Source organism: Dipodomys spectabilis, unplaced genomic scaffold (assembly GCF_019054845.1).
Source record: "Dipodomys spectabilis isolate Male_0828 unplaced genomic scaffold, ASM1905484v1 ptg000017l, whole genome shotgun sequence".
NCBI lineage: Eukaryota > Metazoa > Chordata > Mammalia > Rodentia > Heteromyidae > Dipodomys > Dipodomys spectabilis.
Window position 1 is genome coordinate 7325371 of NW_024870694.1, and position 18476 is coordinate 7343846.

General features: G+C 49.1%; 1 protein-coding gene across 1 annotated transcript in view; it reads right to left on the bottom strand.

Annotated features, from left to right (window-relative positions):
• The window catches only part of Adcy5 (adenylate cyclase 5), a 143045-nt gene that overhangs the window by 35435 nt on the left and 89134 nt on the right, over positions 1 to 18476 (bottom strand). Inside the window, exons 3-5 of the mRNA XM_042668520.1 lie at positions 16530 to 16651; positions 2039 to 2150; positions 457 to 584 (exon numbers count right to left, since the gene is read on the bottom strand). Of these exons, the coding sequence (XP_042524454.1) occupies positions 457 to 584; positions 2039 to 2150; positions 16530 to 16651 (362 nt within the window). The remainder of the gene's footprint in view (positions 1 to 456; positions 585 to 2038; positions 2151 to 16529; positions 16652 to 18476) is intronic.

Sequence of the window (18476 nt, forward strand, 5' to 3'; positions counted from 1 at the left end):
AGACAGCTGCATCTGGGACTCACAGGCTGCCCATGGTCTGTAGAAGAGGGTGCAGGTGCTGGGCGCATGTGAATGCAAGTCGTTTTCACTTTTGGGGGACCAGCGCTTCCTCACAACCTGAGCATAGATGCAAACTCAGCCAACTTACAGGAGCAGTAATCTGACTTGACGTGTGCCCTCCACCTCACCCTACCAGAGAGAGGAACACTCAGGTCATCCATCATTTCTCCTGGGATCTACTCGGTTAATGCTTTTACTGTAGCAATGCCCTCCTCATAATACTTTGTCTCGCTTGCTTTGTAGTGTCCATATGAAGTATGTGGCACAGAGCAACAGGCCAAGCCTCTCCCACCCACATGATCAGTTCTGTCTTCATCAGTCTTTTGGCTGGTCAGTCATTAGGTCCAGCTGTGGGCAGTCCTCTGGAGTGGACAGCATGCTGAGGTGGGCACTTACGAGATAGCCTCGATCATGTCCATGCCCATCTCCACACAACAGTGGGCATGGTCAGCCCTGGCTTCAGGCAGCCCGGAGACACAGTAGTAGCAATCCCCCAGGATCTTAATCCGTAAACAGTGATTCTCCTGCAAAGTAAATTCACATTAAAAATTAAAAACGGTGAGAGAGGGAGTGAGAGAGAAGGAAATGGGCAGCTAACAGATTCACCCCATGCTGCAGTACCTTGCTTTATAGGGTAACAAATGCAATCAGTACTGGAACTTTTGTCTGGCCCCAGCCAGGCTTATAAGGAGGGCAGGACTGGGTGGTGGGCTGAGGGGGCAGGCTAAGCAGCCCACAGGGAAGCACTGTAGCCAGGCCAAGGAACTCACTGTTATGAACCACTGCTGAACAGTTGGCTGGTCCACTAACTAGGGAAGCCATACCAGCGAGGTAGGGGAGGCTTCAGGCATAGGGGGAGCATCCCTGGTCCCGATCTATGCTCTAGGAGTGAACTCTGACTCTTGGGCCAAGATTCTATGGGTGGTTTTATTTTTCTTGTTAAACAAAAAGACTGAAGCAGGCACAAATAAGCTTGAACTAAACTTCCCTTGGCTCTTGGTCTGTCTGAGACTTTTAACATTGTTCTGCTAAACCGGTAAGCACAGGAGTGCCAAGAAGCCAACGGAGCTGCAGCACCTGCCACTGTTCCTTGCTGGGTGAAGGAGTTGCAGGGATGCTGGCAGGCCACCGTCAATCCATTGCTGGGAGTCGGATGGGCTGTCATTAATCAGCAATTATGAGCTGCCACGCTCTGCCATGAAGCTGAAACTCCGGGACTCAAGTGTCTGTGTGGCCTCAACTCTTTAGAGACCCATTCAACACTCAGGGGATGAGCATGGCCCATGCACTTAGCGCAAAGCCCAGTGGTGTAAAACCACTACCAATGCTTGCAGAGGTTCTGAACGGCCCCCAACCACACCAACCTCTTATCTAAAGTTTGGCCTGGAGTCCTGTTTATGAGCCAGTGGACATTGTATTAAGTAGCCACTTAGAACGATTCTGTAAAAGCGTAGGCCAGGAAAGGATGATGGTGTAAGAGTGCTCATTCCAGAGTGCCAATTTATGAGTGTGTCATTCACCTCTTCCTGCTGTTGTTTGCATTTTATACAAACATTGGAGAACCTCCAGGGATGGCGCATGTTCTCCTATCTCTCTGGTGAACCTCAAAAGACACGTGTCTGATTTGCCCCAAACAGAAACTATGTGGGGGAATCTCGGTAACGGGACCCGCAGGCAGGTCTTGCCACCCCCTTACATACACTGAGATGAGGAGAGTTTTCCCGTCCCCTCTGTGGAGGGGAAAGCAGCTCTGATTGTGTGGCTGATGCCACACACGGCTGATGCCCGGTGTAAGGGTACAGGCCTGCAGTCCAGGTTGCCCCTCTGCCAGCCATCCGTTCTCAAGGGCAAATTCTGCCCAGCAGAACTGGCACCGTGTCCTGTGCCCATCCCAGGAGGTCAGCAGATCCTTGATATCAGGTCCCTCCCTCAACAGCCCAGACTGACCACCGTAGGGCCCCAGCTCAGGGTGACTCACCGCGGCCAGCTTGTCAAAGCGGGCGAAGAGCTCATTGAGAGTCATGACCAGCTCCTGAGCAGTGCACTGGGATGCCAGACTGGTGAACCCCTCGATGTCGGCAAAAAGGATGCTGGGGAGACAGGTGGCAAAGGGAGACCCTGCTGTAGCCTTCAAATGCGCACAGTAAATCCCAATGGAAATGTGACGGTGTTGTCCCAGTGCCCATGCGTGAAGGTGGGACCTTCGCAAGGTGATAAGATCGTGAGGGTGAAGCCCTCACCAAAGGAGTGATAAGAAGAAACCCAAGAGCTTACAACCTGGGTCTCATATCTAAAACCTGTAAGAGAGCCCTCAACAGAACCCGCTGGCTCTCTGATCTCAGGCTTCCAGCCTCTAGAACTAGGAACATTAAGGCTGTTTACAAGCCACCCAGTCAGGTGTTCGATTATATCAGCCTGAACAGGCTAGGATGGGCTTCTACAAGGAAGGAAAAGTAATGGATGCAGCCAGGATCCAGCTTAGGCAGCTCAAGCCTTAGGGGGACTGTGGTCAGCAAGCATCCTTAGAGACCCCAAACAGCTGCTGGGGAGCTGACAGAGGCCCACACTTTGGAGATGTTGGCCTGGCCTGCTAGCTGAGAGCCCTGCTCCTGTTCTACCCAAACCCTCACTGTACCCTCACGTCTAATCAAGAGGGCAGGAGGCAGAAGGGGTCTGGGTGTGTGCTCTTTGAGCCTCCCCCTTCCCCTAATTCCAAGCAGCCTCTCAACACTCCTCTATTGGCATCTGAGCAATGTGCCTGGAGAGGAGGGCACTTGATGTACGTACTCTGGAGGGCACCTCAGTCCCAAGAAGATCTCACTTTCCTGTCCCACAGAGAAGAGAACCCAACCCCAAGGGGACCCCAAACGCAGGAAGGAGAGAAAAGATACCACCACCACCCCCACAATTGGCATCTGAAAGCCTGCAACTCATCCACCAGTGCCTCTGGCCTCACCATCCAGGTGCATTAGCATAGGATCCAGCTGCCTGGATCTCTCCAGCTTGTCCTTTAGGTGTTTCCATTGAAAAGACCATGAAGCCAGAATTTATGGGTATAAGGACTCCTTAAACCCATAGATTTCAGTGTTGGTTGGTGGTGGTTGTTTGCACTCTCCTTCCTTCCCCTTCTTCTTCTTGGAAAACAAAAATGTATTAAACTTCACTGCTGAAATGATGCTGGCAGTGAGCTGCGAGCCTCTGCCATGTCATCCTACCGAGTGAGGGGCTGATGTCCCCAGCTCACAGAGCAGGGAGTAGGCCTCACAGGGCAAGACAGAGAGCAGAGCAAGGAGCTCTGCCGAGCCTGAGCTCTTCCCAGTGAGCCTCAGGACTCCCGAGGCTCCAGGACCCATGGCCTTATTTTTAAAGTTAAGAATAAGAACTGAGTATATTTTGCCATTATATCCTAAAATGTGATGGTACATTAAGTTGAATCTTTATCTTTTTATTGAACATCAGCAAATTATGAATATAATGTAAACTGGCCAAATTGAGCTAATTAACATATGTATCACCACAAAGTTACTATTAATACCTCTGCCTTGACTGAAACACTACATCCTGTGGGGGGTGGGGAGGGTGGGGATGATCAGCATTTGACAAGTCTTTTTAGTCTGTGTTATATCACCCAAGGCCCTGCTGTCAGAGGTAGTGAACAGTGCTGAACCAGTGCCCCTGTACGAGAGGTACCTCATCCACCCCAATCATTCAAACCGGCCAGCCATTCCTTCCCAAGGGAGCACAATAAATTTACTCCCTCCGATTTATTCCTTCCTTTGCTGCCTTCTGGCTGGCCCTGGCCTGTGTGGCCAGAGAGGTCTCTCCTCGTGGGAACCATAACAATCTTTTCAAGAGTAATTGTCTCCTCATCCGTCAGCCTCACCAAACTTGGACTACAATAAAACCTGCATTCGAAAATGCGCTGCTTTCTGATCCTAACATGTATGAACCTACTTATGCCTCATAACCACTCCCTGAGCTCAGTATCCTTTTACAGTGAGAAAATGAAAGCACAGAAAGGTTGAGTCACGAGTGTAAGACCACATAGGCAACTGAACCCCAACGCCAGGGGTAGAACCAGTATGTACTATACTGTTGTCAGCTCCTCAGCCAGATTAAGTGAAATGTCCCATACTGTGACCCTTCACCCTGGCACTGACTATGGAACAGAGAAAAGCACAGATATACAGGTGGGCCGCAGGTGGGCCTATGCCAGGCTGCTGTGGCCCTGCTGAGACAGGTCATTGTCCAGAGCTCACCCGACAACAAACTAAACCACCAGACAGAAAGAGGCAGAGCCCCCAGGGAACATATCAGGGATTTGGGCCAGGCTGTCCACCTCCCAGGACAAACACCGGAGTTGAGTTCATACCTGAGTGCCCCAGCGATCCAGTCCCTGTCTAGACCAGAGACAACTACAGGAGAGAGAGCAGAGAGAATGAGGGGATAGGACAGGTATGAAGGGTGCTACAAATAAGAGCACAAGAAGGAAAGAGGAGGAGTACAGGAGACACCTTCTAAAACAGTCAAAGGGCTGCTCCAGAGAGACCAGAGCTCCATGGTGTGGTCTGAGAGATGAGAGGCATGAGTTCTGAGGCCTATGACCGCCTGGAGGATGGGCTTTCTGCCCTGCGTGGAGAGAAGCTGTTATGACACCTGAGTCTGCTGGGGCAACAGCACATGCCTCCAATCTGGCCCCCCTTCCCCATGTGTCTCAGATGACCACCCCAATCTACCTGGGGACAAGGAGATCTCCTCCCAGTCTCTGTAAAAGTACCTGTTATATAATTTCCTGGAAATTGTTCATCTCTCAGGAAATCAAAACCAAGGTAGGATCAAGATCAGCTGCACATGAGCCAAGAAACCCAGTCAGCAAGTGTCTGTCCCTTAGGCTAACGTCTAGCTTCAGTACTTCAAATGCAAGGTTGCCAGACACCAGGCTCAATAGCCGGGCCACCCTGAGGATACCCAGCAAAAACCTGGCCTTGGGGTTGACGAGCCTCCAATGGTAGAAAGAGCAAAGGCAGGACTGCTACTGAGACAGATAACCCCCTGTACCAAGCACAGAAGAAGAGGTGGAACAAGGGTTGGCCAGAGAAACATGAGGCATGTATGGATCCGGAGGCTTCTCTGAGCTCTGAGCTCACTAAGCCACCTAGGAAGGACAAACACTGTGATGCTCAGGCCTGTGATCACTGTCTACTGATGACCTCACCAGCTGTGTGAGCTCTTTTCTCTACCACAGGTATTACACGAGACAAAAGGTCCTTAGGCCTACATCCTGGTGTTTTTAGTGTCCCCTGGGGAGACCATCTATGGAGAGGCCCCAGTGATTCTGACCTCATCAGTCAAGGTTGGGGCTGAGCCACTGATCATTATCTGCTCTGTTTTGTTTTTATTTGAAGCTCACCTGGTGGTCTTACTATGTAGCCAGGGTTGAGAACCTGCACTAGCTTAAACAGCACCTTCTCCAGGAAACTTCCACTCCCTGATTTCAATTTATAATGACTCCCATAACGTCTATTCCCTGCAATACTTTTTTCATAATACTCTCAACCCCTTAGCCAGTTGTGTTTTCCAGTTGTAGTCGCCTATGGCCAACTGTGACCTGAAAATATAAAGAGGTAGATTGTAAACCCTCCTTACCAGTATGATAAAACCCTGTGCCACCCTATTCTGTCTTACTCTGGCTTTGTCCAGCATATGTACACTGTATATACCATCTGCCTGGTAGTCACCTTGGAGAAGGCTCCGTTACTATATTGACTGGCACAGTTATCACAGTACTTCTGTTCAAGTGACCTTCTTTAAATTATTAATGGCTTCAAAGCACAAGAATAGTAATGCTGGTAACTCATATATGTCAAAGAGAAGCTTTTAAAATGCTTCCTTTAAATATGAACTCTTACAGTAGTTATACTTGCTTGCACAGGAAGAAAAGAAATCACAAAATACACAGGGTTCAAACCCAATTGACTTGGGGTTCAGGCATCTACTCAGGTGCTTAGAAAAATACCTTGATTTGATAAGGGTCAACAACAGCACTGTTTATTACTATTGGTGTTATTTGTGCTCCTGTTTCCCTTCACTACATTTCGAGCTCATGATTCTTGCTATCTCCCAGGTCCTCTATAATCTGCGATTAAAGACTGGCCAAGTGAGGGGCAGGCTCTAGCCCCCACATCTAGCATAATATCCAATACATAGTAGGAACCCACAATTAGTAGGGTAAGACTGCCATAACAATGTGGCTTAAACAACAGAAATCTGTTCTTCACTATTCTGGAGACTATTAAGTCTGAAATGAGGGTGCTGGCAGGACCATGGCTGGACAGAAAGAGTCGTGGTTTCTTCCCAGATTCTGGTGGGTTTGTTGATCCTTAGCACCCCTCAGCTTGCAGCTGTATTACTAACTTACTTCTGCTGCTATACTCACCTAGCATGCTCCCGGTACATCTCCATTCATTACAAGGACACCAGTTGTTTTGGGCAAGGGGCCCACCACATTCTCAACCTGATTTCCTCTCCAAAGAATCTATAACAATTCCCTGTTATCTACAGGGGTTCTGCTCAAAGACCTTCAGGGGTCTGAAACCACGGAGAGCACAGAACTTCGCAGGTACTATGTTTTTTCTATAGACATGTACCTATGATAAAGTTTAATTTATAAATTACATGGAGTAAGAGACTAACAACAATTGCTAACATTATGAATAGAACAGTTATAACAATATACAATAATCAAAGTTATATGCATGTGTGTGGTCTCTCTTTCAAAATAGCTTACTGTACTATTTTTCACCCTTATTCCCCTTCTTACTTGAGGTTAACTAGGGGTCACTAAAACCTCAGAAAGCAGAGTCTTGGAGAAGGGTGTTCACTGCATTTCCAAATAAGGTCACATTCACAGGTACCAGGAGTTACGACTTCAATATATCTTTTAGGCAGACACAGTTCAACCCAAAATAGTGCCTGATGCTTGCTTGTCAAAAAGATAAGAAAAAGCCAAACTAGTTAGAAACTCCAAATTATGATGAGTTCTCTCTTCTTCCACATGGGGTCTCTTGGAGTCTCAAACATCACCTGAGGCTTGGGCCTGGCCCCTGGCAAGTATTCCCACAACTCCTAGAACAGTAGGAGGCAAGATCACCAAGATCACAGACAGCTTCCTGGTGGAGGGGAAATACATGGCCACATCAGGGCCACTGGGGTGGGCTTAGAAACCAGTCTCTCTAGCTCCTAGGCCTCTGCTCTTCTGGACTCTTCAAGGTTCTTCTCAGCTGCTAGGAGCCAGGGAAGGCAAGCAACTTGCAGGTGGCCAGCTTCTGACCTGGCAGGCAGAAGCTCAAACAAGGTCTTTGGGGCCCTGACTCTGTGCCCCATTGCCTCTCTTTGTGGACACTACCACCCCCTGTCAGAGGTGGAGGTGGCAGTGTCCGTTCCCTGCTCAGTGCAGGAGGATTGTGCTTTGCTGCCTGCAGAGTCTCCTTTATTTTGTGAGGTCTCCCAACAGCAGAAGGCCTAAATTTCCAGATGTGCTCCTTGGGGATTCTGAAGCCACTTCACAAGCCAGCCTTGGGCCTTGGTCAGCCCCACTCAAGAGGCCCTCTTGGGGCTAGGAAGGTGGCTCAGTGGTAGAGTGCTTGCCTTGCATGCTTGAGGCCCTGGGTTCGATTCCTCAGCACCACATAAGCAGAAAAAGGCAGAAGTGGCGCTGTGACTCAAGTGGTAGAGCGCTAGCCTTGAGCTGAAGAGCTGAGGGACAGCGCCCAGACCCAGAGTAAGAGGTCCTCTTGGCTACTGGCACAGGCTTTCATGGCAGGTGCCCAGATACTGGGGTAAGGCCCATGCTTGGAAGTGAAATCCCTAACTCCTTTCTCCCTGTTTGTTACAATGACTCTTGCCTTAACTCCATAGGCACAAATGTCAAGTGCATCACCCTAGTTATCAAACGGACCCTTCTGCTTCCCTGCACAGGTTTAGCTCAGCTCTGTCCCAGGCATTTCTTCAGCGTTATTTGCTCTTGTTGCCAACAGGCCTGTCAGCATCTGGCCTTGCTTCCTTACACAGCCATATTCTGCAGCATCCCTGGACTGAGCTCTGCTTGTGGCTTGGGCAAGGTGGCAGTGCTGACAACCAGTCCCTCAGCACCGGGCACTGCGAGAGCTCTTACCCTATATCCTGAGTCAGTCTGTGGGGGGAGAGTCATAAGGTATAGAATTGGAGCAGGAAGTAATGTGGCAAGGCCTCAGTCATCGCTTAGAATCCTAGGCCCCATGGGATATGGTGGTGCTGTGGCACAAACCACCCTAGAGGCCCCCCAGAGCGTGGAGTAGGGAGCTGAAATAGCTAGACATATTTATCAACCAGTCCTCTGTTTGTGACCAACAAGGACTTGTCCCCATCAGCATGCCTTCTCTCTTGTTCCAAATCACCCAGCCTGGAGGGTCACTTTGGTACATGCCCCTCCCCACCCCCTCCTCAGGTAAAGGAGGAGCAGTGCGTCATTCACATCCACTAGGTGAGTTAGCACCAGCAGGTGTGAACAGACGCCAGAGGGCTGATTGCCAAGCTGGGGAGGGGTGTAGGAAAAAAGGCACGAGAGGATGCCTAATGAGCGGACAACACCCAGAGCCATCTGAGGGCACAGGCTGGGAAAGGGAGGGGGGCGGCAAAGGACAGAATGATGAACACGCTGTTGTCTGCACAAATATCATCCAACATCACCAACAAGAGAATCTGCCTTGGGTCAGCTGGGCTCTCTACTCTTTTTTTAAAATTGTTTTTATTGTGAAAATCCTGTGCAGAGGGGTTACATTTACATGAGCAAGGTAATGAGTACATTTCTTATCCAGCATTGTTGCCTCCTCCTTTGTTTTTCCCCTACCATCCCTGCCCTCCCACCTTTAACTCAGTCTTGTGCATACTAGGCAAATGCTTCCCCACTAGGCTATGTGTCCAATTCTGATCTTTTTGTCTTTTGAACTTCTTTGGTTCTCTTATTTGTTCTATTATTTTTTGGACATTAACATGCCACTTTTTAATATGGTTGCGACTATCACCTGATTTTTCATTGTGCTCTCTACTCTTACGGAAATAAGACACTCACTGCAGCAAGTAGAGTCCAAGAAAAGGGACTTCAGGGGGCTTAGGGTCAAGGAAAGTCCTACAGTCTACTATGTTAGCCGTAGGGCCTCTTACAGACCCCATCCTACCCCTCACCCAGATCCTATCCCTACCATCCAAGCAATGGAACTGACTACACCACGTTCTGAGTGCATGCTCCTGCAGAATCTGGGGAAACAGTTCCTAAAAGAGACAGATGTGGAAGGAGGAGGAGATAGCACCAAGACCCAGCCACAGGTGGCAAGAGGTTGGGAGATAGGGCCTGGATTCCAAATCTTACTACAAAAAAAATGAAGCCGGTGCTGGGAAGGTGGCTCAGTGGTAGAGCGCTTGGCTTGCATGCATGAGGCCCTGGGTTCAATTCCTCAGCACCACATAAGCAAAAAAAAGAAAAGAAAAGAAAAGAAAGAAAGAAAAAAGCCGGAAGTGGCACTGTGGCTCAAGTGGTAGAGTGCTAGCCTTGAGCTGAAGAGCTGAGGGACAGTGCCCAGGCCCAGAGTTCAGGCCCCACAGCTGGACCCCCCGCTTCCCCCAAAAATGAAGCCTTTGTGTAATAAAAAAATGTTTATGCTGGAAAGGTTGAAAACAAATAAAAAATTTCTTTTAAAACCTGATTCTAACTGGTCCCTCTTCTAGCTATTTTCCTTGACGTCCTCCAGCCAAAAACAATCTTTCTTATGTCTGAATTCTTAATAAATCAAAACCGATTACAAGTATGACAAAGGTATAGACTGACAGACTTAACTGATCACAAGACATAGAAAGTCCTTGCCGGCTGATGGCTCATTCCCCACTAACCCCATTTAGTGACCCAGGAAAAACTCAAGACTTTGGTCCACCAGATGAAGATCCAGAAGAAAATGAACCCTTGTGCATGGCTATAGGAAGGTCCAATGGTAAAAAGGGAAACAAGCAAAATGGTCCCTCAAAAAATGGAACACAGGCCCAGCAATCCCACTTCTGGGTATACACCCAAATGAAATGAAATGAAATGAAAGCAGAGACATGAACAGATATTTGTGTGCCCGTGTGCACTGCAGCATCATTCACAGTATCCAAAAGGTGAAAGCACCCAGGTGTGCATCAATGGCTAGATAAACAGAATGGTGCTTACACAGACAAATGAGACATTATTCACTCCTTAAAAAGAAGGAAATTCTAACACATGCTGCAACATAGGCAAACGTTGAGAACGTTACACTAAGTAAAATGAGTGACAAAAGAGCACAAATTCTGTATGACTCTACTTCCACAAAATATCTAGCACAGTCAGATTCATAAGGACAGAAAGCAGCATGGTGGCTTCCAGCAGCCAGCTGAGAGATGAGGAGTTGTTGTTTAATGTGCACAGAGTTTTGGTTTGGGAAAATAAGTGTCTGGAAATGGATGTGGTGACAGTTACATAAGAATGTGAATGCATGCAATGCCACTCAGTCGTACACTTACAAATGATAAATTTCAAAGATGAATTTTTAAGTCTAGCTAGGCACCAGTGGCTCAGACCTGTAATCTTTGCTACACAGGAGACTGGGATCTGAAGGATCACAGTTCAAGGCCAGCCTGAGCAGAAAAGCTCACTAGAATCTATCTCTAAAAATTAGCTAGCAAAAGGCAGGTCTGGAGGCATGGCTCAATGATAGAGTGCCAGCTTAGCAAGCATGAAGCCCTGAGCTCAAATTCCAATACCATTTAAAAAAGACGGTAATTCTTTTTACCACAACTCAAACAATATTAGAGATCCAACCTCAGTTTTCCCCAACAGGGCTTGACTAGGTTGGACAACTGCATTCCCATAGCATTTCACTTAGTCCTTCTCTCACTGTGGGGGCTGGATAATGTTCTAAGGAACAAAGACATTCTCTTTTTCATAGTGGTAGCCTGGCTTGTAGTAGTAGCTCAGTTGTGCAATGAATAAAACAGCCACATAAATACCACCTGTGTCTATAATTGGTATGGAAGTAGAATTCGGCAAACTTTGCCTAGCATCAGGCTCAAGGTGATAATGGATCATTTGTGTGGTCTAGCTGAGGACATGCAGAGAGGTAAATATTTTCCACCCTCTGCCAACAGGGGGCACAAACTACCCATGGGTATCTGAGCATCTTAGACATGAACCATGGTCATTATCATTCAGAACCACACCTGAGCCAGACACCAGAGCAACCTAGGGAATGTAGCCAAGTCCTTGAAGGAGACAAGAAAGGAGATTATAACCTTAAAAGGGGGGAGGAGTTAAGGAGAAGGGATCAGAGGATGAAGGGCCAGGCATCTCTCTCCCTAGACCCTCCATCCTGTTTTCTCATTCATAGGCCCCATCAGCAGCCCCCTGTGCCAGGACTACAGGTCTAATACATAGGGCTCCTGGGTGTCAAGGAATGAGCCTTTTTTTTTCTTTCTCTCTTGCACTCTAGCTTAGTTTTCTTGGTTATAGCTGAAGCTCTACCACTTCAGCCACCACCTCTAGTCCTGATTTTTTGCCAGTTAACTGAAGACAAAGATCTTGTAGACTTTTCTGCCCAGGCTGGCTTCAAACTGTGATCTAAGCCTTTTGAGAAGCTAAGACTACAGGCATGAGCCACTGGGCACCTGACTTAATATGCGAGGCTTATCCAAGCGCTTGAATCAAGACTCCACCAACAACACCATCCTGAGTGGGGAGGATGCTGGGAGCACTGATGGACCTTGGGAGAATCTTATTCCTCAGCATGGGACTTACACCCCACGGGGCTGAACTCTGACCCACTCCACCATCTACAACCTTTAAAAATTAAAGGGCTTAAGCATGAGCCAATCTAGTGAAATACAAAGTCATCTTCATTCAGGAGGACTCACTATAGATACCCAGAGCCCCGGGCATTCCCCGTGCCCTGCTGTTTTGGGTAGTAGATTACAATGCCTTGATTCTGTCCTGGCAATCTTTCTATCTCTAAGGCTATCAGCCTGCAGCCTCCAGGCCAGGTCAGAGCTGAAGGTTTTCAGGCCCTCCCCTTGGTTCACCTCCCAGCAGCCCTGGCAGCCAGGATGGCCCCCTACCTGTCGGCTTCCCATCTGTATCTTCTTGCCATTCTAAGAATGATCATACTCGAGTAATTTAATATTGATAACCTGCAAGTCCCACATTTCCTGGTTGGCTCACCCAACTCCTCTCAGAGTAAACTGTGAAACTTCACAATTTACCAATAACTCCTCATTATCTAATGGTTGTGTTCTCTAACAGAAGGGACTCCACCACACCAGAGACGGCATGTTCTAAACTTCAAGCTGCTCTTCCTAGTTCTAGCACACCTTGGCCCAGGCAGAGGTAAAACACATCTGAGTTCAAACTCCAGTACTACTAAAAACAAGTCTTTCCAAGTTCCTTCCAGAGCACAAGTGGCAAAGCTGGGGTGTGTACCAGTCTGCTCCAGGTGGATACTCATCTCCAGCCCTCAAGATCCACTGGTGAGGATGATCTGGGTCTGTCTGGTCTATCTATACTGGAATTGGGTGTTGTGATGCCTTCCCTAGCTGGTCTCTTCTTTGAGCACCTCTGAAGCTGGCTCAACTCCCTCCTCCCTTATAATCCCATAGCCCTTCCTGCTCCCAGAGCAGCCTCTGCTGAATATTCTGATAACTTCCTCTCTATTCTTCCAGGGATCAGAGAAGCAGCACAGTCCCCACCCAACACAAGTGGCTGCAGGGAGCAGGTACTTGTGCTATGGGAAGCAGATGGCTCCCAAGACATGAGTCTGATGGAGACCAGGGTCCCAGTCCAAGGGGCTGAGAGGAAGAGGTATCTGGGGAGGGATATGGGCATTAGGAGTGGGGTCTCTAGTGGCATCCTGGCCTCTGGCTTGCTTCATCCTACAGCCAGTGTTGGCCCAGCACCAAAGCCTCCTACAGGCTCTTTGGCCAGTACTCACTGGTATCCCAGGACTGTGTGCTATACAAATATTCTTTGGGCCAGAGGATGATGTAGCCTCAGAGACTGGTGGCCCCTGTCTGTCCTCTTTCCTTGCCCAGTTCAAACCCTTCTCCCCAGCATAGTCCTTAGATCTGCGCCGCATCTGTCACACTGTGGAGCTGATTTATTTTTCTTGTGGCCTTGCTCTTGGCGGGGCCAGAGAACAGCATGTCATCACCCTCTAAATATTACAACTCTGTGGAGAATTGATGAATGTGACTCATCACCTTCCCTTCTCCAGCGAGAGAACCCCAGGCCTTTCTCTGTTGATAGGGGTGGGACAGTAATCATTAAAAAAAAAAAAACAACGGTAACAACAGTCATTGCAGCTCCCAATTACTGAACTCACGTGTCAGAAATGGTGCCAAGCACTTTCCCCACATTGTTCCATTTACACTTCACAGCCCTATTAAGTACTCCTTCTATGCTATGATGTAGATGTGGAGCCTAAGATGCAGGGTGGCTCATGCCTGAAACTTGCCCTAGTCACACAACAGAGCTGGAATGACATGCAAAGCCGCTTAACCTGAACCCCATGAGATCTCCAAGATCCTGGTCCCACAGTGTGGCTTTAAACTATGATGCCCCTCACTACTATTCAACCCCCAACCCAAACCAACTCCAACCCCAAAACACAGCCCAGAAAAGCACTTGTTTTCCCCAGCATGCTAAGGGTCCACAGTGAGCTGCCTAAGATATTCGCCTAAGATTGCAGTGGTATGCCACACCCTTTGATGTGCACCAGCCGCCTTTCTCCCTGGTGATTATTCAGTGCCCAGGAGAATTGTGGCCTTTAGTTCTCTTCTTTCATCTCTTTCCTGATTGCTGTTATTGATCCTGGTACATCCTAGACACATATACCCTCACTGTGGCTGGGGCCTGTCTCATGTATGGGGAGGCTCAGGATGCTGTGATTAGGGCACTGGTTCTTTTCACCCAAAGTCACCACCACCAAGGGATAGGGTAGGTGGGACTGCTGCCATTCCCTGAGAGGATCACTGTGACCAGGCCTGAGTCAGTCCCTCAGATCAAATGGCCTAACTGGAAGGGGGCTCAGGGCTTGCAGCTGCGGGATGGAAAGGGGAGTAATGCCTGCCTGTGGGCAGAGGGGCTAAAGGAGATGGTAGGGATTGGGCAGAGACACAGAGGAGGCTTAGCGCAGCAGAGGTGTTGCTATGCCAAGTAGAGAGCCCTTTCCTTACTTTGCCAGGCTGTTTCTGAGTGGTAAATTTTCTGGATTTCTTTCGTATTGTGCTTTACATTTAAATAGAAGCTTCGGAAAGCTCTGCTGAGTTAGGAGTAAACAAGGAATGTACCTTCTGTCTGGCTCTTCCAGGGACAATAGCGAGGGCCAGTGAGATAGAGAAGACAAAACTGGACTGAGAAAATTCCACAAAGTGTGAGCTCAGAGGCTTGGCTCACTGTTGAGCCACTGTGTCCCCATCTTAAATTTGAGTCTCTGTCCTAATCAGAAAGGCTATTTTTTCCTTGCCACACATACCTCTCCCCCTCTCTCTTCACATTCCATCTATCCAAGAGTCAGGCTAAATAGACTCTGAAAGCAGAAAGCGTTTAATTGGGGGAGCAATCCTCCTACTTAGTCAGCTGTGGGATTCTATACAAGATATTACTCTCAGTGCCTCAGTTTCCTCACTTGCACAATGGGGACCGAATGAATGCATGGAAGTTCTCTGGCTGGGAGAAGTCTGTTCTGCAGAAGCAGGCGCTTGCTTGATCCCAAGTGTCTACTGCACATGGAACACACAGGCAGATGTGAGGAGCAGCAGAGGAGCCAGCATGCGTGCTTCCTGACTGGCTCACCAGCCACCTCTCTGCCTCTATCACTCTCTGGGCTCAGCCTCCTAGGGGTAACTCCTCTGCCTGGGAGACTAAGGCTGCTGCTGCTTACACAGCCCTCCCAGACATAGAGCACGGATGGGCTTCAGAGGGGCTGGAAACTGAGCACAAATATGTGGTGTGGCTACATGTTTCTCACAAAGATGTGGCCTCCCAGTTGTGAGAGACAGATGGAATATACAAATTCAGATCAGCAGTCTGTAACCCCAGGGCACATTGGGGAGGCTGGGGAGGACTCTTCTCCTCTGCATGAAATACAGAGTAGTCCCCCTACCCCGCTACGCTCTCCCTCTCTCCCTCTCTCTCTCTGTCTCCCTCTCCCTCTCTCCCTCTCTGTCTCTCTCTCTCTCTCTGTCTGTCTCTGTAACAATTTATATGACCCACTGACTCCCTTTATTGAAAATGCAGCCCAAACCTCCAAAGGTTCTTTTTACAGAGACCTTAGAGGGCTCAGATTTTGGGAGAATTCACTCAGGGAGAAAGAAACTGGAAACTCACACAGTGGCTCCTTTTCTGGGCATATGGAGGATTAGGGGCTCTCCAGGAGCCCTGCTGGATGAAGGCCACTGTATCGCTTCATGTCCCGGTGGAACCCATAAGCAGATTTTGCACTCTATTAATCTACATCTGTTTGCATGTCCCTGCTGTCAGCGGCTTCTGTCTAGGGAGGCAGCTGATACACAGGGAGAGGAGTGTGAGCTTAGTTGCAAGGCTGACTTGGGTGTAACCCTGGCTTCAGCATCCTCAGCTACACAAAGGTATCTCTATCCCTCTGAGTTGAATCTGGAAATTGGGAGTATTGTTTGGTTCATCTTGCAGTGATATTAAATGGATCTGTGAGGCTGGGCAGTGGGTGGAGTGAGCCTGTAATCCTATTTCCTTGGGAGGCAAAAATTGAGAATCACAGTTCGAGGTCAGAGACGCTATGTCTACCAGTGTTGTGGGCTCAGTGGTGCATGCCTGCCATCCAAGAAAGAGGGGAGCACCAACAGGAGAGAAGATTGCAGCCCAGGCCAGGCTGGGCATAAAATGAGACCCCATTTCAAAATTAATCAACACGAAAAGGGGCTAGTGGAGTAGCTTAAGTGGTAGAACATCTGTTTAGCAAGCATGAAGTCCCAAGTTCAAACTCCAGCACTGCCAAAAAGAAAACAAAAGATTAGGGATACTTGGTATAGCACCTGGCATGCCTAGGCTTAGAAGGCACCCAAGCTGCCAGGGGTGATGAAGACTGACGCATGGAGGTCCCACATTGATGCGTTCTGTCTCCCTTGTCAGGCTAGAAGTTCCCCAAGCAGCCAGTGTTGCTTTTTCTTTTTCCCCCCTCCCTCTCAATCCGCTCCTGCAGCCTTCATGCTCCCTTCAGCCCTTGAAGGAAGCTAAAGAGGGCACAGTGATCGTTCACCTGGCATACAGAGGAAAGGGGCTGGTCAGGGCCAGACAACACAGGCTCCAAGTTACCAGTCAGTCTGCCAGGCTGTGCCCTTTAAAAGGAAAAGAGGGGGGATGTCTCCCTTGGAGTCCACCTTGTCCTCAACCCTACCTCACGTTGTCATGCTTCTGGATGTAAATCTTGTGGAACATCATATCCTCCTGCTTGGCGTTGATGTCTGCTTTCATCTCCATGGCAACGTGACGGGGAAGGACAGACAGAAGGAGCCGCTCCTGCGGAGGGAAACAGACGTGCTGTTCATCATCTCCTCTTCCTTGTGCCTGGAGAGCCTCCTCTCATCTGCATCTGTGTCCTGCCCTTAGCCCAGGAAGATTGCTCAGGCTCTCCCGGGGCTCACAAGGATAGCACCTGGAATGGAAGTGGAGAGGGAGAGGCCAGCCACAGTTCATGTACTGGGGCTCTCTTGGACACCTCTTGGGACTTCCTCTGAGCTTGTCACCCTGCTCCCTGGGTGCACCTGTGAGGACTACACATCCTGAGCTAGAAACTGAATGTTGGTATGTAACCCTGTACAAACTACAGACGTCCTCTGACCCACAAAAGGTTTGTAATCTGTAAAAGGGAGAGTTATTGACAGGATTAAGTGAAATTTATTCAATAACTCAGTTATCAAGTATTCACTGAGTCCCTACCATGTTCTAGATACGATTCTGAGTACCAAGAGTCCCAATTGGCAAGGTTCATCCTTCACAAAGTGTCTGGCTCATGGGGTAGAGGGTTCTCTGAGGATACTGCGCAGACACTTGACCTAGGTGGAGGTGAGATGGTGTCATCAGAGAAGACTGCGTGGAAGGACCAGCGATGTTCCAATTCCACATGGGGAAGACAGTTCATGAAAAGAGAGATAGCAAGCCAGCTCTGAGGAACCCAGAGAAGCCTAAGCCAGCGACCTGGGAATAGGGGATAGGAGAAGCTGAGACAAGGGATGGACGGGACCCCATCATGGCAGGTCAGGCCAGCCGGCTATGGGGTCTGGATTTTGCCTCTCTTAGCTTCTTCTCTTGGGCCTGTGCAAGATGTGTACCTGCCTCCCATGTGGGATGGGCTCCGTGAGGCCCACCACAGCCCTCACTCCAGAGCAGGCTGTGTGACAGGCTCACTCACCCACTTCCCTTCTCTTGGGCCTTTTACTTCAGCTGCCTCCAGCTCAGCCCTCTCATGCTTGTCACTTAGTACCAGATGTTGGTCCCCCTTCCAGGTGGATCTGAGACTCTACTACTGCGGTGTCCTTTCTCTTCCTTTCCCTTCTCCAGTGCCAAACAGAACACTCCCCATCTATGTTCTCTTCCTGCCACTCCTGCCTCTGCCAACACACTGCGAAGCGTCTACCATCCATCAGCTCGAACACCACCTCCCACAGCTCCTGCGCAGGGTCCTTGGCCTCTGGCTGCCCACCTGGATGTCTTGTCTACCTTGACCTAAAACCCCCAACCAGACTCGCCTTCCCACCTTTTCACACCCCATGCTCTACCCACCACAGGAGAGACCTAAGTCAAGACCTAACCATGTAAATAAAGTACTTCTACTTTTTGGATCTTACCTCTGGGGCTGCATTCTCTCCCCTCAACCCCACCTGAGCCCTAGTATCCAGCACCGCAGTCCTGCCGAACTGGAAACAGCTCTGGAATGTGTCCTTCCCTTTCTGAGTCCTCCTTCACGGTGTGGGCTGTGCTCACTCGGGGACTGTGAGTCCTCCTTCACGGTCTGGGCTGTGCTCACCTCACTCGGGGACTATGTATCCAACAAGTCAGACACACACACACACAGCACTGCAGAGCAGCTGCAGTGTGCTCTCCACTGCCCATTTTGTGCCACCTCAAAGGCAGACCTTCCATATTCACACCTGCCATGGGACCTGGCACATGGAAGTGCTCCAGTGATGTTTGCCAAGGGCTGGGGAGGGAGGTCTGTAAGTAACATTACTGTACAAGTCATGCTTTGTCCAAGCGCATGAAGACCTACCACCCTGCTACTGCCCATGCTCTCACCGGGGCTGAGAGCTAGCAATTCTATACTGTAGTTAGAGACCTCTATTGT